Source organism: Glossina fuscipes, unplaced genomic scaffold, assembly GCF_014805625.2.
Source record: "Glossina fuscipes isolate IAEA_lab_2018 unplaced genomic scaffold, Yale_Gfus_2 150, whole genome shotgun sequence".
In the NCBI taxonomy this organism is placed as follows: domain Eukaryota; kingdom Metazoa; phylum Arthropoda; class Insecta; order Diptera; family Glossinidae; genus Glossina; species Glossina fuscipes.
Genome location: NW_023998493.1, coordinates 1,805,297 through 1,827,263, shown reverse-complemented (window position 1 = coordinate 1,827,263; position 21,967 = coordinate 1,805,297). Strand labels below are relative to the sequence as shown.

The 21,967-nt window shown below is 35.2% G+C and overlaps 4 protein-coding genes across 5 annotated transcripts; 2 read left to right on the top strand and 2 right to left on the bottom strand.

The window, feature by feature from the left end:
- The first annotated feature begins 1,923 nt into the window (after nt 1-1,923).
- On the top strand, nt 1,924-11,143 carry LOC119641452 (RNA helicase aquarius). The gene is made up of 11 exons (XM_038040141.1): nt 1,924-1,967; nt 2,210-2,331; nt 2,388-2,859; nt 2,920-3,266; nt 7,280-8,105; nt 8,169-8,377; nt 8,433-8,624; nt 8,686-8,945; nt 9,007-10,219; nt 10,277-10,645; nt 10,700-11,143. Exons 2-11 carry the CDS (start codon nt 2,218-2,220, stop codon nt 11,141-11,143), a joined length of 4,446 nt encoding a protein of 1,481 aa, XP_037896069.1. The 5' UTR covers nt 1,924-1,967; nt 2,210-2,217.
- Nucleotides 3,394-6,644, bottom strand: LOC119641482 (probable G-protein coupled receptor Mth-like 5). 2 transcript variants are annotated; one of them, XM_038040193.1, is made up of 7 exons: nt 6,336-6,644; nt 6,012-6,276; nt 5,817-5,941; nt 5,585-5,743; nt 5,339-5,514; nt 3,894-4,394; nt 3,394-3,832 (listed from the first exon to the last, which is right to left on the bottom strand). In XM_038040193.1, exons 2-7 carry the CDS (start codon nt 6,214-6,216, stop codon nt 3,574-3,576), a joined length of 1,425 nt encoding a protein of 474 aa, XP_037896121.1. In that variant the 5' UTR covers nt 6,217-6,276; nt 6,336-6,644; the 3' UTR covers nt 3,394-3,573. The 2 variants fall into 2 exon arrangements, with proteins under 2 accessions (XP_037896121.1, XP_037896122.1); XM_038040194.1 differs by lacking the exons at nt 6,012-6,276; nt 6,336-6,644 and having other exon boundaries at nt 5,585-5,757; nt 5,817-5,936.
- Nucleotides 11,144-11,203: 60 nt separating the features above from the next.
- On the bottom strand, nt 11,204-12,081 carry LOC119641534 (putative inner dynein arm light chain, axonemal). Its single transcript, XM_038040272.1, has 3 exons — nt 11,974-12,081; nt 11,642-11,897; nt 11,204-11,583 (listed from the first exon to the last, which is right to left on the bottom strand). Exons 1-3 carry the CDS (start codon nt 12,079-12,081, stop codon nt 11,204-11,206), a joined length of 744 nt encoding a protein of 247 aa, XP_037896200.1.
- A 5,975-nt stretch (nt 12,082-18,056) lies between these two features.
- Nucleotides 18,057-20,922, top strand: LOC119641451 (kelch-like protein 3). Its single transcript, XM_038040140.1, has 7 exons — nt 18,057-18,200; nt 18,287-18,482; nt 18,825-18,936; nt 19,005-19,098; nt 19,164-19,400; nt 19,458-19,564; nt 19,693-20,922. Coding segments are annotated over exons 2-7 (1,782 nt in total). The 5' UTR covers nt 18,057-18,200; nt 18,287-18,480.
- The last annotated feature ends 1,045 nt before the right edge of the window (nt 20,923-21,967 follow it).

The window sequence follows — 21,967 nt, the reverse complement described above, 5'->3', positions numbered from 1 at the left end:
CGTATGCCTACTCTATAGTCTATTCTATATAAAAAATTATATGGTGCAGTAGAATATTCTACACTACATTCCATAGTTTTACGAACTGCATTTCTTGCCCAGATGGAACTCAGTGGACGGCTTGCTTACCTACATATGTTTTTGCATTTTTATTCCCATCACAAAGCATATATATTTTTGATCAGCATCAAATTCAAGATCGATTTAAGCATGTCCATCTGTCCGTTTGTCCTTCTATCCGACTGTCTGAGGCAAACATTCCCTGCTTCGCAAGAATGAAAATATCGTTTAGAAATTTGCAAAACTGGTTATAGGACACGGCTACAAGTTCCACACGCTTTTGCAACAAAAACCCTTTGTTTTCGCTGTTTTTGGCTTATTACGCATAAAATGCAGCACACACACCATACAGGTTTCCACTTTTAATCTGAAAATGAAAAAGTGAACTACTCCCATCCAATTTTATCGAGCATAAAAAAGTAGTTCTTTTAAATATTTTTTTAATCGCTAACGGGTAAAATAAGATTCGGTCACGATCGAATATAATTTTCCTACTTTTCCATTTTCTCCTGTTGCGAATACCATTTAATCTAATCAAAGGACGACAATAGAACTAATCGGGCTGATAGGTTTTCTTTAACCTTTTTCGAAAACTTTCAAAAATAAATCGATTTCGCTTAAAACTAAGAACTACTACGATGCGATCATAGAAATAATTCCATTGATAGACCAAAACAATTAATAGAAAATTATCCGGTCTTTGTAGAATCAAAACAAATGTAGATTTCTTTACTGCAATAATAACATAACATTTTTAAATAAAAAATCACTATGTAAGGCTTAAAAGCAAATAAATGAGCTTTTGTACAACTTTTTATTCACTATAAAGGTCTTAACTTTAACAGCACGACATGGTCGATCATTGTTAAGCATATATCTCCTACCCTCCCCCAACCCCTTCCCCTTTTCTAGTATAAATTTAAACAAAATAAATTAATACAATACTTGATCATGTACTATATGAGCATATATTAATACACACTTATTAAACACTTTTTAGCAACGTTCCTGTATAAATTCTTTTCATGGTTTTCATACTTTAATTTATATGGGAACAACGATTATAAGTAGAAGGCAAGTTCAGGCAAGCATTGTATTATAAATATTTTTATTAGTCATTGTTGGCAATGCTTTAATACGCGGTGTGAGAGAAGACTATCGCTTCAAAAAGTTTTTCTTTACTTTTATGATAGATATTTAATAAAATTGTACTTTTAAATCACCATTACTTACAGTGCTGTTATTATCACTAACCCCGCAAAAAATAAGTTCAGCAGAAAATGAAATTGGCAGCCCTTTTAGTCATAAAATATCAGCTATTTAAAGCTCAGTATGAACAACTTAAAAACAATTACCAATTGCTTTTCGTGTATTTTGATACATTTCCAAACTTTCTATCCAGTTCTTCTTTAAAGGAACGAAATTTTCATTAAACATATTTGAAAACATATTAATAATATTTATATTAGACGTTTCCACATGCCTCGCGAAAACTTGCTTTAAGGTGTTCATCAACATATAATTCATATAAAGAGGGCACAAAAAAAGCACAGTGAACAGTGAAACAATGCCAGATGAATTTAAATGCAAACGAAATCAAGCTACTGCATAGGCAGAGTATCCAAGTTCGGGAAAATGTAAACAGCTAAGGTGTTTTGCTTTAGACAATTCTCACATACAGATGGTGCGTACTTGAAATTAAACAAAAGAAAAGCAAATTGAACAATGAGACAATGCCAGATGAATTTAAATATCAGTTTGTTCATTGAATATAATTTATTAAAAACAATAAACCCCTTTTTCCTTTATACGTCGCTGCATCAAACTGTAAATTTAATCATTCATTGCAGTGGCGCCTTAGTCATCATTCATTCAGCAAAGTCAATCATTCATATGGTTGCGAGAAGGTAAATAAATAATAAAAAAAAAGAGTAGAGAAACAGCATTTTAAGATGACAGTAATACGTTGGTAAAGATTTGGAGAACTTTAAAGAATTATATTAAATGTTAATATCTCACAGATAAAAGTTGTGACGGGGGCCGATAAATGGCCACCCATGCTGTTATACTTATTTTGTACCAATTTAGTAGGAAGACACTAATTTTGTTTTGATAACTATTGGTTGCTTTTCACGTTTTACCGCTTTAGCGTTAGAAATGCATATTGAGGATTCTAACAAAAACTCGGATAGAAAGACAGGAGGAAATTCAAATAACAAGAATGAAGGTCCTGTCACTGTCTCACAAATTGGTTCAGATGTTATATGGGAGGTGAGTAATAATAACGCTTATGGCTTTAAATATATTTAAGAGAATCATTATTCTAGATAGCAGCCAAATATTGGCAAGTGACGACAGACACTGCGTCATCGCATTTACCCTATGATGCTCGTATAATTGAGGATATTTATACGAAAGAGATTTTAAATCATAAAAATGCCATCCGAAGGATAATATTGTTGGAATTTAGCCAGTATTTGGAAAAGTATTTATGGCCTAATTACAAACGATCTGAAGCTACTAGCGCTCATTTAATGTCGATAGTTTTTATGGTGAATGAAAAGTTTCGAGAACGTGTGGAAGTATGGAATACTTTCGAAGATATGCCGGAAGAATTTCCGAATTTTTTCATGCATGCTCTTGAAAATTGTTTAGCTGACGAGAAAAAATGTCAAATGCGTGAGAAAACTGCTTTAATCGTTTTTCTAAATCATTGTTTCAATAGTATGGAAATTGAATTGTGCCGTAATCAAGTAAAACGTTTGGTATCTCTTTCAATTTGGAACTGTTTACAACCAAGTAAGATATGTCTCAACATATATAAGGATTAATCAAATATATAACTTTCATTTACACCAGAACGCTTGGAGCAAGAATTACATGAGATACCAGAATGGCGTAAATATTGGCGCAAATTGCAAAAAAAAGAAAAGTCCGAGACAAGGCTCACAATTAATTGGGAACGGCATTTTCTACAGAATCTCATCATAAATTTCTTGAAAATTTTAGAAAACATTTCTTTGAATGGCGTTGTTTCAGCCTGTACCATACAGTATTGTGAACGCTTTCTGGAATTAATGATAGATTTAGAGGCTCTCTTGCCTACACGACGTTTCTTTAATACATTGCTGGACGATTGTCATCTTATAGTGCGTGCACAAATTTGCAATTTAGTGCAACGTCCAGAAGGCAAGCTATTCGGTCAGGTAAGTAGTATTTCACTATTGATTATCTTTGTCTCCTCGGGAATAACTACATTGCTTCTCCCTAAGAAATGCGCGATAAGAAATAATTGAGAAATTTTTTCGAATACATAGTCTTTTTTATTGTTTTAAAGTCTTTTTAATTTTTATTAAGTACATTAAAAAGAAAGGGAAGTCTGTAGTAATTACACTAAAATCCTGCTTAAATATTTCTAATTACATATTAACGGCACAAAGGTGGAATTTTATGAGTACTATGTACCAAATATGTTAGGTTGCTCTTCTTAGTCATTTGTAAAAATAAAAGTTATCAGTAATTATTGCCGTTCATATAATGCATTTCATCTCCCCAATCGCTAGCTGACGGTGGTTCGTTATAACAACATGACTTCTTCAAGAGAAATGTAACATGCTTCTGACGTATAACACATATGTAGAGCAATAGTGGTCCCTGCAAAGCGTTGACTATAATGTGGGCGTACAGGAGGCCTTCATATTGCAAACATGATAAACACAGAAACAACCAATTGATTGTCATAACCAATAGTATTAGAGCAAACATAATAAAACTGTAAAAAAAGACGAATAATAACGTATTCGAAAAGAGAAAGACAACTTAATTAGCAATACTTGGCTCTCAATTTGTGCTGTATACGACCATAAACATTACGGCGGTTTATCAATTTTAAAGTCGTTATGTAAAAGAAGACATCAACAAGTATTGTGCACGCAATAGGCGAAAAAAATATCGCAATACCCAGCCATCCTATCGTCTCTTGATCAGCTATTAAATTTTGCTTTTTGTCCGAATCTATATCCAAAAAGAAGTGTGCGAAGACAGCTGTTATTGCCAAAGCCGCGGTCGATCCCCAAACGTAAAACGAATAGTAACAATATTTTCGCCCATCTGTGACGCGTAAAAATACATTGCGAGAACGAAACGTTTTCCAAATATAATAACCAAAGCTATTTAGCCAGAAAAACGCTGCCAAAATGCTAAAGTAAAGTATAATGTCAGCGGTAATGAAGCTGACATGATTTGTAAATTCGGTGAAAATGCAAACAAGATCGGCAGCCTGGGCAACCATCAAACATAATGATATTGTCGTGGTGATGTTACCTACTAAATCCCTGTAAAGAACCATTAAAATGTAGAGTTAACAAATCGATAGAAAATTATTCAAATTTTAGACGCTTTACTTAATTGCATAGGAGTTTATATGAGCTCTCCGAGATTGTCTTTCGGTTTTCTTTTTTAAAACACGGAAATATGCTCATTAAAGTTTTGATAAGTCGATGTAAACATTATTATTATTGTCCGCATGTGTGTCTGACATTGGAATAGGAAACTTAAAGTTACTACCTGCTTTCCGCCATAAATTCACTCAAAACATGGTTCGTTTACAATCGGATGAAGTTCGTTCAAAATAATAACATTTGCGTGCTTTTATCCTCTTAAAACGTCATTGTTAAACGCATTTGCCACAAGAAAATCTGTGTATGGCTTCGGTTCGCCGTACGCGCGCCTATCGCGAATATGCGAGCTAATAAATCGAATATTCAGTCATACTTTCTTTAAACATGAATATTTTTAAAAGTTCGCATTATTGTTTCGTCTATAACGTTCGTTTACAAAATATAAGCTTTTTTGCCATAGAATCTTCCACCGTATATATAGAGATTTTTTCCGTCATCCAACCCTGTTATGTTAACTTTCTTAACACTAGCATATAATCGAAACTTGAAGATGTGGATAAGAATTTGAAAAAGTCTTGAAAAACGTTGATTTTACAATGCGGTCTTCTAAGCGGCGTGGCGGCGTTTTTTTCCTCTTTTTTGCATGGCTTTAATTTCACATAAAAATGCTAAAATCTTAGTTCTGTTGATTCCTTTGTTTTAAAAACGCTTTAACTCATATTTTCCTCGACAAAATCAAAATCTTTTAAAATTTCGAGACGAAACGCTGATATAAGCATAAATACACGAGAATTAATGAATATTCGTGAATCGTCCCACGCGAAAATAAAAAAATCTTTTGCTTACAACAGAATTGAAAAAAAGAAAAACCCACTGACCTTAAAGTAGGCAATACAAAATATACGATGGCGATCAAAAGTAAAATAATTATTGAAATTCCGTGAAATATAGGATTTACAACTTTGCGCAGAAGGAATCCAGAATCTTCCTTGTCTTTAGCCAAACATACGCTAGCATATAAAATTTGTCGATGACTACCAATGGTAGAAACGGCCTAATAATTAGATAATTTATTCAAATAAAATTTTAAAGAATAGCCAATAAATACTTTCGCGGAAGCCTACCCTTTCAATGCAGTATTGACCTTGAGGATAGTCATAAAATAACGGCTTATGAGTATCATCAAATTGCTCGTCGTCCGAATATTCCTCCTCCTTCTCCTCTTGTGTAATGGTATAGTGACGCAACTTGCCGTCGTCCAATAGCACTAGTTTATCTGGGCTCTTGAATACATTACCTTAATTAATTTAGTAAATCTTCTCAATTCTGTTCTAGTCCAAGCAATATTGTACTTACACCCTGATAATGACAAATAGGCCAAGATTGTGTGGATCCACATGCCGGCAAACCGATAACAAATTTATATTTAACCGATACATTATGTTCCCCTTTATAGCTGGTGAAGACAGGTCGAAAATAATCTTAAAATGAAAAATATCATAGAAATGAGCAAGAATTCGAGCAACACTCATGTTGTTATTTCCAATTTACCAATTTCATTTACTTGCGTGCACTCCGAATCATTGTATATTTCAAATTTTTCGCAACATTTATTAACCCGCACCAATTGCTCATCACTTTGCTCTGAGGATATAGCACTTTGCGGTGTCGCGTTATTAGCTAATGATTTGCATGTTTGCATTAATAATAACAGGATCACCCAAGCACCAGTGAACCACCAGTCATTCTTAGCCATAACAAATCGTAGCTATTTACTCAGCCTTTACGCGAATATTGGTCAACAATTCGGTGGCATCTGACAATATTTAAAAATATTTATCCGGTCTTTATTTTTTCTTGGCTTATTTTTATTACAAATTCTTATTAATTTTTCATTTGCACAGCACATTCACAGGAATAGCGATCGCACTCTCATGCTTTTGCTCATTAAATGATTTATATTATATTTGAGCACCTTTTACATAAATACACATACACAAATGTAATGCCCTTTTTTGTCTACTGAGTGTAGTGAAATGACGCCTTTACAACTGTCAATGCGTCAAGTGGTCATCTAAAGACAGGCTTATAAGTGAAAGTTCACTTCCTTATCATATATGTTTAATTAATTTTAAAGCAATTGTTTCTGAACTTTTTAATAGAAAAGTTTACAGATTTATTATTTTTTACTTTTTACTTGATGTTCAATTTATTCTTTATTCTCAAAATTATTAACATTTTATACTCTCTTATACAAGAAGAGCTAAGCAGTTATTGCCCTAAACATGTTTATGCTGAAACGCTTGTATACTATTCGGTACAGTACAGAGTTAGATTTTATTAATTTTCCGTTGTATTTATATTTTCGCTCTATCTCTCTTGTTCTCTCATTCTTGCCTCTCTCCGTTAAATTACTCATTAATTATGCGTGGTAGATACGCATTTGCTCACTATATAATAGTTTTTTCAAGCAAACTTGATATATAGTTGTTTATCGTTAAAGAGTATACTCTTTCAATCTCTTCTTTTCGCTCAATGTCGCTGAGCTATATTGTTAACACTGAAACTACTGGCGTTTTTTTATGCATCATGGATCAAATTTGTCCCGTTTTTCTTGAGACCCAGAACTAAGACTCTCTGTCTAAAAATATTATGCAGGCAACCGTTGTAGCCGTTAAACAATACTTCAATGTATTCTCTTCGATAATTTACAACAAATCTTTTAGATATTCAAGAGATGGTGTCGTTGATGTTGCGATATTTCGGCTAAGTTCGTTTTTGCAATCGTTTAAAAATGTCGTATTTGGTATTCATTTTAGTTGTTGGATATGCTAAAGTTTTACTCACGTTTTGAGATCAATGATGTGACAGGTGACTCACTAACTGATCATGATATGACTCAACTGCATTACAAGAAAATTACTTCACTGCAGCGAGCAGCTTTTGCAAAATTTCCTGATTTAAGGCTCTTCGCTCTCTCTAACGTTGCCAGCGTTGATAGCCGCGAAGCGTTGGAACGTCATTTCGGTAATCTTGATGGGGATGCTCTCAAGCAAATAGCATCATTTTTGAATTTGGTACCCGAAGATGTGAAAACTCCATTTCAATGGCATCGTTTAGATAGCCGATTTTTAAAGGAATTGCTTATAACACGCCATGAGAGACGTTGCTCCCAATTGGATGCTTTAAATGAAATGCCTTTGTATCCTACAGAGCTAGTTATTTGGGATGAGAATATCGTGCCTACCGAATACTACTCAGGCGATGGTTGTTTGGCATTGCCAAAATTGAATCTTCAATTTCTAACTTTGCACGATTATTTGTTACGTAATTTCAATCTCTTCCGTCTTGAGTCTACCTACGAAATACGCCAAGATATCGAGGACTCCGTGAGCCGCATGCTGCCTTGGTTATCCGAAGAGGAAGAAGTAGTCTTCGGTGGTTGGGCACGTATGGCTTTGCCTATCGCATCGTTCGCTGTAGTCGAGGTTGCAAAACCACATATTGGCGAAAAGAAGCCTTCAAGGGTTCGTGCCGACGTCTCGGTGACTTTGTCGGTACGTAAGGAAATCAAAGATGAGTGGGAAAATCTTCGCAAACATGACGTTTGTTTTCTAATTACCGTAAAACCGACGAAGCCCTATGGTAAGCTTAGAGTTTAAGACAAATCAAGGAAAGAAGTATAAAACAGTATCTCGTCTTAATTAGGAACAAAATATAATCCTCACGAACCATTTATACCACAAGTGGGTTTGGTTTGCGTGCGTGGCTGCGAAGTAGAAGGTATGCTTGATGCTAATGGCCGCGTAATAGAAGATGGACCAGAACCCCGTCCTCAACTGCCAGGAGAACAGCGAACATATAGGGTGTGGTTGGACTGCAATCAATATCGTTTGGACATGGACGCCTTGCAAGAGGTTTGGTTGATATTAACTTCCGATAGTAATTATTATTTCTTTTGAATTCGATTAGGGAGCAGAGGATGTGTATGAAAATTTTAATATAATAATGAGAAGGAAACCCAAGGAAAACAATTTTAAAGCTGTTCTGGAGACTATAAGACATCTCATGAATACCGAATGCGTTGTGCCGGGATGGTTACATGACATACTTTTAGGATATGGAGATCCCAGCGCCGCTCATTACTCTAAAATGCCCAATCAAGTAAGGAGCGCATAACTACTTCAGCAAAGGTTGTCTTAATACATAACATAAAATTTTGCAGGAGTCAAATTTAGATTTCAACGATACTTTTTTATCGTATGAACATTTGAGCAAAAGTTTTCCAAACTGCGAAATCGAATGTGATAGGCCGGAAGTTCAGCGAAATCCACCCTTTCGTCTAGTATTTAAGAATAACGCATCACCACCGGAAGGAGAAGGAGAAGACCGCGAGGAATCCATTACGTCGCCGATAAGCACTATTTCGGTTATGCCATACCAATTTGAAACCCGTGGCCCTTATATAGGCAATAAACCCAAACAGTAAGTCGCGCTATCGGCTTTGCAAGCTTAAATGATTTACATTTGTATTTACAATTCCTAGAAATTCAATTAATTTCACCGCAACTCAAATTGAAGCTATACGTGCCGGCATGCAACCTGGTTTGACAGTAGTTGTCGGACCACCTGGTACTGGTAAAACTGATGTGGCCGTGCAAATCATATCCAATCTGTATCACAATCATCCAAATCAACGCACTTTAATAGTCACTCATTCCAATCAAGCACTAAATCAACTTTTTGAAAAAATCATGTGCTTGGACATCGATGAACGCCACCTGTTACGTTTAGGTCATGGGGAAGAATCATTAGAAACCGAAAAGGACTTCAGTAGATATGGGCGCGTTAACTACGTATTGGCCAAACGTATTGACCTATTGAATCAAGCCCAAAAATTGCAAGAGTCCTTGGGCGTTTTGGGTGACAATGCCTATACTTGTGAAACAGCCGGCTATTTCTTCTTAAGTAACATAATGTCTCGCTGGGAAAAATTCCAACTTGAAGTTAACGCGACAAAAGTAAATGATAGTTCTTCGTGGCGCGAGATATTTGAAACCAGGTTTCCATTTACCAAATTCTTTGCAGCTGCTCCTCAACCTTTGTTTAGTGGAAATAATTTTAACGATTACATGGACATAGCCAAATCATGTTTTCGCTACATTTCGCATATTTTCGCCGAGCTTGAAGAATTTCGAGCCTTCGAGTTATTGCGTACGGGCTTAGATCGCTCAAAGTATTTGCTAGTAAAAGAAGCAAAGGTAATAGCAATGACTTGCACCCATGCTGCTCTCAAACGCAAAGAGTTGGTTAATTTAGGTTTTCGCTATGACAACATTCTCATGGAAGAGGCTGCTCAAATTTTAGAGATTGAAACTTTTATACCATTATTGTTGCAAAATCCTTTAGATGGCTTCAACCGACTTAAACGTTGGATTATGATTGGAGATCACCATCAATTGCCACCTGTGGTTAAAAATATGGCCTTTCAGAAATACTCCAACATGGAACAAAGTCTATTCACAAGACTGGTACGCCTGGGTGTGCCTACTGTCGATCTGGATGGTCAGGGACGTGCTCGCTCAAGCATTTGCTCTCTGTATAGATGGCGTTATAAGAAACTCGATGATCTCGAACATATTCGCATTGATAAAGAATATCAGCGTGCCAATGCTGGTTTTCTTTACGATTATCAATTTATTAATGTGGATGACTTTAATGGAGTAGGAGAATCTGAACCGAATCCTTTCTTCTATCAGGTGAATTCTCATCTTTAACTAGCTAAAGCAATAAAAAACGTAAAATTTTGATTTTAGAATTTAGCCGAAGCCGAATACATAGTAGCCGTATACATGTATATGCGTTTAAAAGGTTATCCAGCCGAGAAGATATCAATTTTAACTACTTACAATGGCCAAAAGCATTTGATACGTGATGTTATTAATGCTCGCTGTGGTAACAACGCCATAATTGGTTGGCCGCAGAAAATAACCACAGTGGATAAGTATCAGGGTCAGCAGAATGACTACATTCTTATTTCGTTAGTACGCACAAAAGCTGTAGGCCACTTACGAGATGTTAGACGTTTGGTTGTTGCAACTAGCCGTGCCCGCTTAGGTCTTTATATATTTGGCAGAATGAATCTATTTAGAAATTGCTTCGAATTGCAAAAAACATTTAAACTGGTAATTAAAAGAAACAATTAAATAAATAATTATTAATTAAATTAATTTTCCCAGCTAACAAAACGCCCTCAGAAGCTTCATTTAATTGAAAGTGAACGTTACCCCACCGAACGGCTAACAGATGATAATCCCGCAGACCCCGTGAAGATAGTTGATAACATGACCCAAATGGCTGAATACGTCTTTGAACTATATACTACCCAAATGGAAACCATAAAAGATCAGCTGCCAATGACAATTGAATTGCAGGGTGAAGAAAATGTTAATTTGCCCATAGAAGTTACATCAAAGACGATGACTGAAAACTTCGATATGGGAACAGAAACCAATAGAGAAAGGCCGCGCAAAAATACAGACAATGGTAAGAAAATTGAGGAGCCATCAAAAACGTCAGCAAAACCTTTCAAACGTAGTACAATTATTAACGAAATATCCATTGACGACGAGGAAATGCACGAAAGGGAGTCAAAAGATGTTAACACAAATATCATGGAATAAAGCATTTGCTATAATATAAACAAAGAGATAATTAAAAACTAAATATTTTCCATTGAGTAATTATTTCTTCGGGGCAGTAATGCCTTCTAATTGAGCTTTGAGTTGAGTGTTGGTCTTTTTCAAAAAGGCAATTTCTTCTTGATACTTTTTCTCTTCGGCAGCTCTTAGTTCGGCATTACGACGATCAGTTTGTTCGGTTTTAATTTTCATGTCGTTAATAATGTCTTCTAGACTTTCCTTATCTACTTCTAGTATTTTCACGCGTTCTCTTAACATTTCCTTTTCTTCGTGAGCTTGTAATGCTTTCCGCATACCAAAAGCTACAGAGCTGCAATACAAAGTTTCGTACGCTTCCATGGACATTGCAATTTCGTCGCGTATGCGCAGCAAAAGTAAACCACGTTCGGAACAATTAATCGTTACTTGACGTATAATTTCATCTAAAATATTTTGCTATATAAGATAAAAGGGAATTTTCGTCTAAAATATCCCACATACCAAAACACTGCAAATAAAGTTCTCTGCGAATGGGGCAAATGCCAGTCTCTCTTGCCTGCGTTTGCTGTAAGCGAGTATCTAACATTTCTTGTAAATTTATTACATCTTGACGAGTGGCCGGAGTGCTCGATACCGTTTGCTGCCATAATTGACCATCTTCCTCCCAGCAACGTGGAGGCAAAATTGAATTTAAAATCTCCTCAGTTTCCTTTTTAGTGTCCAATAAGGCCCCGGCAGTTTGCGGTCGTTTCAATTCCTGTACGTGGATAACAATAAAATAAACACTAGGTTATATATTCCTACTACTACCATGAGAATTTTAAGTTTCTTACTAATTCAGTAGGAGCGGTTTTTTTATCCGGGTGCTTAACCACCAATACTGGATTATTATATCGCACCAGCGTTTGAAATTGACCGACAGTTGCTTCGGCATTCTCCATGTCTTTCTTTTTGTTTTTTAAGAAATCAAATTAAAAGTAAGCTCTGACAAAATAAATTGAATTAAAAATAAAATCGTCTTGTCGATTTTTGTTTGAATATCAAAAACAGTTAAATCACTTACAACAACTTTTTAGGCCGTTTGATCAATATTAGGGTTGATAAATTTTACTGCTTAGTACTAAACACATAAAACTTTTTATGTACCCGATTAAACCGATTAAATTCAGGCTACTCATTTTGCGATTGTTTTGATAGTAAAGAACAATAAGCTGAGTTAACTTCTATTGCTGAATCAAAGCAAATGGAACAGACATACCTGACTTGGGCATAACAGAATTAATTGATTTGGGTTCATCGAAAGCATCATCAAATAAGGGCTGTGTATTAGATTTGGTCTATTGGTTATAACAAAATTTTGCGCAAAAGCTTAAAAATGTTTTGGAAGCGTAAACTTCTTAGCGTCGCTTTTTGGACTATCGGTTCCTATTCGTTGTCGAATGCTCGTGAATATGAAAATTGACACAAATCAGTTAAGTATACTTGGTAATATATTTTTAATCAAGAGATAAGTAATTGCTAAACTATGTGCCTACCCGCGAAGAATACAGTGTATTAGATTTATCCTTTTATGTGCTATTCCAGACTTCATAGATTGTACTTAGCGTTGATCAGTGTAACGTTATGGTCTGATTTAGCCCTGTAACTCAGTCGTGTATTGTCGAAATACTCAGTGTCGCAAAAATTTCTATAGGAACTTGAAAGATGTTCGTTGATAGCCACAGATAAAACTTTAAAATTTGTCTATTCAACTTTCGACCCACCCCCACGCAGCAAATGTAACTGTTGTGGATCATAAACGAAAATACGAACTCCCTATATAAAGAAAAACTTAGCTCATTCCTTCTACCGCCTAGCAATCTATAAACGTTCCTAATGGTCAGCGTGTTTAGACGTGCACTAAAAATCTCCTGACCGAGTGGTCATCTAAAAAAAAATTACAAAATATAGTCAATCTTTTCAAAGTAGAATTTTCTGCCTCTGTGTTGAGTGTCTCAACTCTAATGCACAACTCTAATGCACAACTTTTATGCGATTCCAACAAAATATATATAGAACAGCTAAAAATTCGTTCAAATTAAAAATTAAAACTACGATATTGATATTCTCTGAAAAATGGACACCATTTCCTTTAATGTTTGATCGAAGATAGATTTTACAAAAACGACTTTGTCAAATAAAAATCGTAGAAAAAATCAATCTTTGTTAGGATAGCAAGTTCAAAATCTTTACGCATAAAATTTAAATCCGTAAACAAGTCATTCTTTCACTTTTACAACTATGAAAGTTAGCAAAAGGTTTTTTCAGAAAAAATTCTTATATCCTTGTTTTTTTAATTTTCCTCTTATTATTTTTGTACCCACCGCCGAAGAAAGGATTGTCATCTCCAAACACCCAACATACTGCTTTAGAAATCCTATTAAGTACACATAGTTGTGATTAGTTCCAAATTATGATTCTGTTCGACCTTATATATCCGTCTGTGTGTTGCTGGTGCTCTCCTGGTCCCAAAAATTAACATATCGATTTTGAATTTGGCAACAACATTGGAAGTTCTTGCACACAGGTTGGTATTGAAAATGGGTCGAAGGTTAGCAAAGCGTAAACTAAAGCTTTTGATAAATGCTTATAAATTGGCGAATTTTTCTAAGTTTCAGTTTATGAAAGACCCCACCCTCATGTTCAAAATGGAAGAAAATTCGCTCACACAAAGTTGTAAGTGGTCAAATTTTCATTTATTTTTTTCACTTTTCTCAGGTCTCCCACTTATTAGTCATAAGGTAAGTAAAACAAAATACTCAAAAATCCATTGTACGATTGAACACACAGATTGTCTTTAATAAGACAAATTGAACACGACCACTGATTATTATAAAATATGGAAGTTTAGTTGGGTTAGCTCTTCATGCTTTTTTAATCGCTATTTTTAAGTGACAGTGGACAGATAATTGCACACTGTTCAGATTCTTTATCCCCAGATGGGAGTAGACGACCATTTAGTGAGCAATCAGTGCCGTTCGATATACAAGATCCTTTCCAAGCCGAATATAATTTTCTTAATTTTTTATATTACGTGCTTACATGTATTTTGATTTTCATTTAAAAAGGGCATTTATTGGGCAAAATGGTCTAATATAAATTAATCAAATTTTTTACAACTTTTTCCCATCTTGCTGGCAAAATAGCGGTACCGCATCTAAAGAAGTTGTATTGGTTTGGCATGATCCATCGACCCATTTTCGCACTTCTTCAATTTGTGGAACCGCGTATCAGTCGAGCCATGCTGCGTTGATCTGAACAAGTGGTAGTCAGGAGGTTGGCGAGTATGCTGGGTGTGGCAGAACTTCCCGCTCGAGCTGCAACAGTGTTTCCTTGACAACAATTGCAACAACGAACGCAAGAGGATGATTTTGCATCTGTTAACCGCTATTGCTGGTTTTTTTTTTTTTTTTTGCAACAATACATCGTTCAATTTGTTCAATTGATGTCGGTTGACATCTGCAGCAACAGTTTCAACTGGTTTAACAGCTCGTACACCTTGCTAGTCCCATCATATGCATAACGAAATCTTTTGGCCATGAATATTTCGCTTCGGTGTCAATGAGGATGGTTCCCTTGGACTAACCTATGACTTTTTGCATTTGGGATCGTCAACCAACAAAAGTTATGAACCTCGAAAATACATTGTTGAGCTTCCTATGAGTAGCGTCTATATACACTGAATAAGTCGATAGTACTGGTATATGGAAGACGGCTCTTTGATGTAGAGAAAGGTCAAAATCGTCGAATTTAATCGTTGCGTGCATTGATCCTTCATATTACTTTATCATTTTCACCAATCCGCTGACCATCCATATCCATGCAAACCCCAAAAACACATTGATTAGTTGTATTTTTATTGATTTCCTTATTTTTACTTTTCAAACTATAACCCTATTTTCATTTAGGGCTACAAAAACCGACGTTTTGCATGCGTGTATTTCTTTGAAAATGGTACAATTTGACTGGTCATTTATTTAAATGCAAACCGATCAGGACCATTTTTGAATCGAGCAATTGGGTAGCAGGATTTCGGACATGTCGTCACGGAATTGCAAGTTATAGACTGTCTCAAATTCTTGAGTCTTTAATCTATCAACAAATATTTGTGTCAAATTTCACCTTCTTGTCTGTGTTTTGTCAACTGTGGCAATTCGATAAGACTATCATCAGTGAAAATTACTCATTTTGGTATGAATAGGTATACGTCATAGCTATCTCGAAAATTAGACCAGTAGAAAATAATTGGATTTAAATGTTTAAGGGTCCTTTCTTATAAATAAAAGCTACTAAAAAATCTTGCAACTTTTCATGCCTTATAACGATTATTTTGCTAATGCTAAAGATAGCAAATAAAATAATTGCGATTACTTTCACCGAATATGTTATAAAGAAACAAACTTAACAGCCTATGTAGTTTTAGCAATAATCTTGTCGTTAGTACTAATATTTTCTTCAATTACTCCATGGAAATGTAACATACTTGCATTTCCAACGTTTTATTAATATCCTCGATACAAAATCTCGTTGAAACAGGCTGCCTGGTTTTGGTAGCAGCCCCTCGAAGTCAATTGTTGGGCAACCGAACTGTTCTCTTTAAATCTAATCAAGCAAGTAAGTAAAAATGAAATCCATACTTGATCTATTGATAAGGAGCCTGCGTAGCATAATTTGTTTCGGTACCTGTTTCGATTTGATTCTGTTCGTTGCATCTCCCGTTGGACATTTTTAAGCAAATTGGTTATCTATGTAGTTTTTGCTAAACCCTAAATTTCACTGTTAATCCTCTCCAGAAGTCTTTTTCCCAATTTCTTCACAACATCCTTTTGATTTATGATTGATTGTATGGAAATGTTGAAAGTAGCAACCGAACATAATGTTAAAAATGTATGCAACTTTGTTAAAACGAAAAGGCTAAGCATATAGTACTTTGTGTAGAATAGATCCAAAAGTGTTAGTTACTAGCGCTTATCTTACTTTTATCCCTTTATTTTTTGGGGATAAATAAATTATAGTAATAATAATATTTTGTTGCGTCAACGAGTAAAACATCGAAAATCATTGTTTGGTTTTGATGCTTTCCCCAACATTGTGGGAAAGTTTGTTGCTAATGAAATTAAGTAATGTTTTTATGTGGATAGGTGCTTTTCGTAAGAATATTTTACGTTTCTTATGAATATGTTACATTATAGCAGTTTTACAACTGATTTTAGGAGTCAACATCATACATAATCAACCCAAAATAGAAAGTTACGAACGACTTTTCTCGATATCGTAAACAATAAATACACATCAAACAAGGCTTGTATGTTAACAGGGATTTCGGGTATTTCTGGGCTTTTAGTTAAAATTATGCAAAAAATCACAGTTGTCTTTGTTTAAAGTGATTAAATTTCCGTGCAGTTACTTTGAAGTCTATGGGCGTTGACACAGTGAGGTCTTGTTCTTATTTTCGAGTTAGGACTTCAATTTTTTCGACTATTTACAAAACTTTTTGAGGATTGACAAATCTTATGTTTTTGCGACTAATGCATTTTTATTTTAAGTATATACCGCATTATTTGGTAAAAAATAAAAAACTCACAATAAAGGCCTTGTATTTTAAGGTTAAAATAAATTCATCAAATTGTTTTATTAGATTTCTAAATTATGGATCAATTTGTACACAAAAAGCTTTCGAAGTGTAGAAACATTACATTTGAGTTTCGTTGTAGCGTTTGTTAAGGGAATGTCGAATTTGTTACTAAATAGCCGCCGCCCAACAGCGGAAATCCTCCAAACGCCTCCAGCGCTTTGAGAACCACAAGCTGCGACATCTACAGCCGTGAAAGTAAAGTTTGCACTACAGATATTATAGAAAAATGATCTGTTGAGCAATTCTATAAAAATTATTTACTTATTTGTTAACATAAACACTTACCTGGACAATTACAAGAGAGATCCAGTCTTATGGCAACAAACAGTAGTAACGTGTTCGCGCCAACCCTATAAGCTAAGCCCCACATGTTATTAAAACCCTGAATTATTCTCATCCTGCACATTCGTTCTTTCCATATGAATTCGTATGCTTCGTAAACGATTTTGCGTACAGTTGAAACAATTATTTTAAATAAAAGTGAGAGATTTTGCATACCATCATCATCCAATAAATATTTTATAAGTCATAATTCATTCTTTTTGTTGGTTAAATTATATGGTGTGCTTCGTGATTGCAGTTTTTCGACCAGATGATGGATATTTTATACGTTGGGCAATAACGCTGTAAGTAGCGCGTGTAGAACACAAGAATTATAAAAAAAGCGAGTGATTTCGCATCAATCATTGATTGTGGTTGCCATGTGATGAAAACCAGAAAATTAAAGAAATTAATTGACGATGGACGGTAATCTTTTGCATTGAACACAGAGATGATATGAGATGTTGATACCGGTTCGTTTAATAGAGGAAGTCAGCTCTTTGAATAACCCTTCATTCATTGCTCAAAAGATGGTTTCTGAACCCGCAAAGGAGATAATGAGATAGGAAAAAATTGAAACGATTCCCGTTACTGGTGTTTTATTGACAGTTGATGATTAAGTGCTCTGCGGATTCTCTTAAGTTACACGCGTTACAAAGACCTCTAGATGCGGACTTAATCATATGGAGATAAGCTTTACTACACTTGTGACCTGTTAGAAGGCAATTTAGGAATTTAATTTCACAGGAGTTGAAAAGAAATTCTTTATTCAGAGATTATCTTTGAGAGGAACTGGTATGTAGCGCAATCATTTCTGATTGCAATGTCTGCGATGATTTCTTTATTTTTCGTTCGAAAACCATCTCACATGTTTTTGCTTACAATAAAACAGTATGGCAGGGCGGTTGCTCATTTTATTTACCACACGGGAGTTTTTAACGCGAAAATGCAAATGACGCCTCACTTAGTCAGCCCGCTAACTTATTGAATAGTAAGGAAAATTTATTAGTTTAATCTGCCTGCTTGGAAAATTGTTCAGCAAAGCGGAATATTTCTTTAACGCAAGTAAAGGAAAGTAGAATTGTGTTACTCATATAAAATATAAAGCGAACGAATAAAAAGCAAAATATTTTAATCTTTTTCGTATGTAGTTTCAAGATCTAAACTTCTGCAACTGCTGCAAACTCTAGCGAAGCTAGACAGAGTTATGACAATTGGTTCAAACTGAACGTTTGACAACTATATACGTCTCATATCTAAGCTGAAGCGTATGTGTGGTTCGACCGAATAATAATTTAATAAACTTACAGTAGCTCTTGGGCCTAATTATATCCTTTACCTCGATATGTAAGTAAAACCACAATTAAATTCTTTTTCAAACAATAGACAAATTGATCAACTGATTATTGCGTTTACCAATATTCGAATAATTTCGGATGAGTCTCTGTCATTCCTGGCAATGTTCCAATTTTCTGTACATATGCGCTCATGTTTCTTCATAGAGTTTCTATTAGTAAAAGCCTGAATTTTTAACACATTTTGTTTTTGAGTCACTTGAGCCAAGAATCTATTTTAACAGTAAACCAATTAATTGCATATTTGTATTCGTCTCAGTTTATAGATTTCTTATTAAATTTTGATACATTTTGCTCAACTTCGATTTTCAAGATATTTGTGTTATGCTTTCAGGTCTGTAAATAATGAAAGCGTAAGCGAAGAAATCTCTCCTAAAACGTACTTCAACGCAAGTTACGAGCCTGCTATGCTTGATGCCTTCAGTAAAATGCGCCTGGGTCAAGAGGTAAGCATGGAAATCACGAAAACGAATGAAAGTAAAATCTAAAGTAAGACTATTTCACTTGGCAACAGTCCAATTTTACTCTGGAAGTTGGGGATGAAAGTATATATGTTCATAAAGAGGTACTTGCAACTGCTTCCCCCTATTTCGCGGCCATGCTTCAACGTAAGCATTTTCATAACAAACTAAGATGAGGAAATATCTATAAGCAAATCTCTAAACTTTTACAGACGATCTAAAGGAGAAAGCAGAAGGAAAAGTAACGTTTACTAATGTTGAGCCGACTGTTATGAAAGCAATTGTCGACTATTTGTATAGCGGTGAGATTACAATTACCGAAGATAACATTACGGCCCTTTTTTTTGCATCAGACTTTCTTCAAATGGAGTGGATAAAGGGCAAATGTGAAAGTTTTTTGAAAGATGCAGTGAAGCTAACTAATTGCTTTAATATGCGAGATTTTGCTGGTAGGTTTAAACAGTTCCTTTAGACGTACTCAGCTTTAAAATGTAACAATTTTGCAGATAAACACTCCAATAAGAATCTTTTCGACTATTGTCACAATTACATTTTAAAACACTTTGCTCGTTTAATTAATAGTGAGGAGTTGTTAACGTTGACCTTCGAGGAGGTATGCAGACAAGTGGCCAATCGTGCTAACTGATCTATAGTAGCAATTGTAACAATTAAATTATAGCTACTCCAGTGCAGTCTCGAGATAACACATTTCTAAATAAAGTCAAGTTTTCTTCTTTCCAGTTTAAGGCAATAATAACAGCGGATGATCTCTATGTACAATTTGAAGAAAATGCTTATCAAGCCGTACTGAACTGGGTAAAGTATAATCAAGAGGGGCGACAAATTCATTTCGGAGAACTAATGAGCCACATCCGTTTACCTCTTCTTGAAACTGAATTTTTGAAAAATCACGTTCTTGCTGAACCTTTGGTCAAAAACAATCAGCTGCGTAAGGAACTCGTGCTAAACGGAGAAATTAAACGAGAAGATTCGTCCAACAATCTAGAATCTCCAAAAAAGAACAAAAAGCGATATGGCGTGCTTCACGTGATATTTACCGGTGGCTTTAGTAATGCTGATAATGGTGATCGTAAATATAGTGATAATGAAGAAGATGACACTGCGGCCGATAACACTGAAGAAAGTGACATGGAAATAGGTGAAAAACACAGCAGCTGTAAACTGTATGATGTATACAATGACAAGGGGTTCACCATCTCATCTATGAAAGAGGATAGAATAAGCCATTCTACAGTTTTCTTCAAAGGTTTTGTTTATTCTATGGGTGGACGTGACAAAAGAACAGCAGAACGTTATGATCCCATCACTAACCAGTGGACGCACATTGCTTCTATGCACAACGATCGCCATTATTATGGTGCTTGTGTTTGCAATGACCTCATCTACGCGGTCGGTGGAAATAATAATACAACTGTCGAAAACTACGATCCTATAACTGACAAGTGGTACAATTGTCCAGATACTCCTGCACCATATGGCGCGAATAATGGCGTGGCAGTCATTGAAAATAGTATTTATAGCTTGGGATGTGGCGGGAATGGAAAAATGTTGCATAACCGTTTTGACCCACGCGAAGCTCAATGGTGTAATCTTAATAATAACATAATCGGTATTGAATGGTTTGATGTCGCCTCGCGTGGTTACTCGCTGTACTGTATTGGGGGATATGACGCAGAAAGGCAATGCCAACGTTTTGAGGCACGTTCTAATAAATGGCAAAAATTGTCAGATTTGAATGTTGGAGGACATGAGCATAAGGCTTTGAATATGGAAGATGGAATTTACGTGTTTATTGGTAAGGAGTCAATTCTTGAAAGTTATGATATCGAAGAGAATTCGTGGACTATAGAGGAGGAAATGGATTTTGAACACTGGGATGGTGGAGCTGCTTCAATCTATCACTTACGTAATTGGTATAAGAAAGTTTGGACTCCTGGAGTCGCATGCTAGTGGCAGCTTATTGGATTACGCGTCACATTTTTTCTTCCTCATTAAATTTCTATAAATATAAATTTTTATAAATATTCGAATAAAAAAATTGTAGTTCTCTCTTTGAGAATTCTGTGATGAGTTTGTATTAAAAAGAAAAAAAAGGTTAAAAAGTATATGAGAAATTTTTTGCTTGAACTTCGATAAACGCTCTTCCTTTGGTTAGTGCCGCTAAATCACGCTTCTAAACAATTCTATTTGGTGACACAACAGAAACTTTTAATAGCTCAAATAATAAACTAGCGTTAAAGAAACGAATAGAAATATAGCCGATCAAAACCAGCCATTAAATACTACAATATCTAATGCAATTCTTCATTTATTTTCGCGATAAATGAATAATTACATCCTGGTTTCACGAAAAGGGCTGCTTTCCATAAGAGTCCTTATACTGCAGCAGGCCAAAAACATGGATCAATGTGGACCGGATCGAAATTCCCTGTCAACGATTTTATTTCCCTTCTCTTCATGAAGTACTAAAAATTACACTTTGTTGCTATATTATATTTACATTATTACACATGATATTCAGCTAAAATAAACTAGCAGCCGAGTTCAATTAACTGTTAGAGGTAAATATTATACTAATTATTAATAAAAACTAGAACGAAATATATAAAGAATAGTAAAGAAAAGCAAGTAGAAAAATTAAATTAGCCCGGGACCGAATCGTTTATACCCAACAGCGTTTACCCCAAAAGAAGACAAAAGAAGTAAGAGAACTACATTCTCACGCTCTGCAATGTGTATATATATAGTGCGCGCAGCTGATTTCTCCTATTCAAAATAAGAGTTTTTGTCGTATAAGAAAGTGGGTGTTGTAGGCATGTCCTTTGAAAAGTTTACTTCAATTTCAAAATCATTTGCAAATGTTTAGACGACATTCTCATTTTCGCTAATGGAAAAGTGTTTACCACAAGTACCACAAAGTTGCGTAACCAGGCAGATGGACAGACGAACAGGCGGTCATATTTAAGTGCATTCAAGATTTGAAGCTGACCAAGAT

Excerpts from the sequence above, each read along its gene's own strand:
- LOC119641452 (XM_038040141.1), top strand. The coding sequence starts at position 2,218 with ATGCATATTGAGGATTCTAACAAAAACTCGGATAGAAAGACAGGAGGA. Across the intron at positions 8,625-8,685 it reads ACTCTAAAATGCCCAATCAA|GAGTCAAATTTAGATTTCAA; the intron begins GTAAGGAGCGCA and ends AAAATTTTGCAG. Across the intron at positions 8,946-9,006 it reads ATAGGCAATAAACCCAAACA|AAATTCAATTAATTTCACCG; the intron begins GTAAGTCGCGCT and ends TACAATTCCTAG.
- LOC119641482 (XM_038040193.1), bottom strand. The coding sequence starts at position 6,216 with ATGGCTAAGAATGACTGGTGGTTCACTGGTGCTTGGGTGATCCTGTTA. Across the intron at positions 4,395-5,338 it reads TTTGTATTGCCTACTTTAAG|GGATTTAGTAGGTAACATCA; the intron begins GTCAGTGGGTTT and ends GGTTCTTTACAG. Across the intron at positions 3,833-3,893 it reads CAGCACAAATTGAGAGCCAA|TTTTATTATGTTTGCTCTAA; the intron begins GTATTGCTAATT and ends CTTTTTTTACAG.
- LOC119641534 (XM_038040272.1), bottom strand. The coding sequence starts at position 12,081 with ATGGAGAATGCCGAAGCAACTGTCGGTCAATTTCAAACGCTGGTGCGA. Across the intron at positions 11,898-11,973 it reads AAACCGCTCCTACTGAATTA|GAATTGAAACGACCGCAAAC; the intron begins GTAAGAAACTTA and ends ATCCACGTACAG. Across the intron at positions 11,584-11,641 it reads ACTTTATTTGCAGTGTTTTG|ATGAAATTATACGTCAAGTA; the intron begins GTATGTGGGATA and ends AAAATATTTTAG.
- LOC119641451 (XM_038040140.1), top strand. Across the intron at positions 18,937-19,004 it reads AAATGCGCCTGGGTCAAGAG|TCCAATTTTACTCTGGAAGT; the intron begins GTAAGCATGGAA and ends ACTTGGCAACAG. Across the intron at positions 19,401-19,457 it reads TAATATGCGAGATTTTGCTG|ATAAACACTCCAATAAGAAT; the intron begins GTAGGTTTAAAC and ends ACAATTTTGCAG.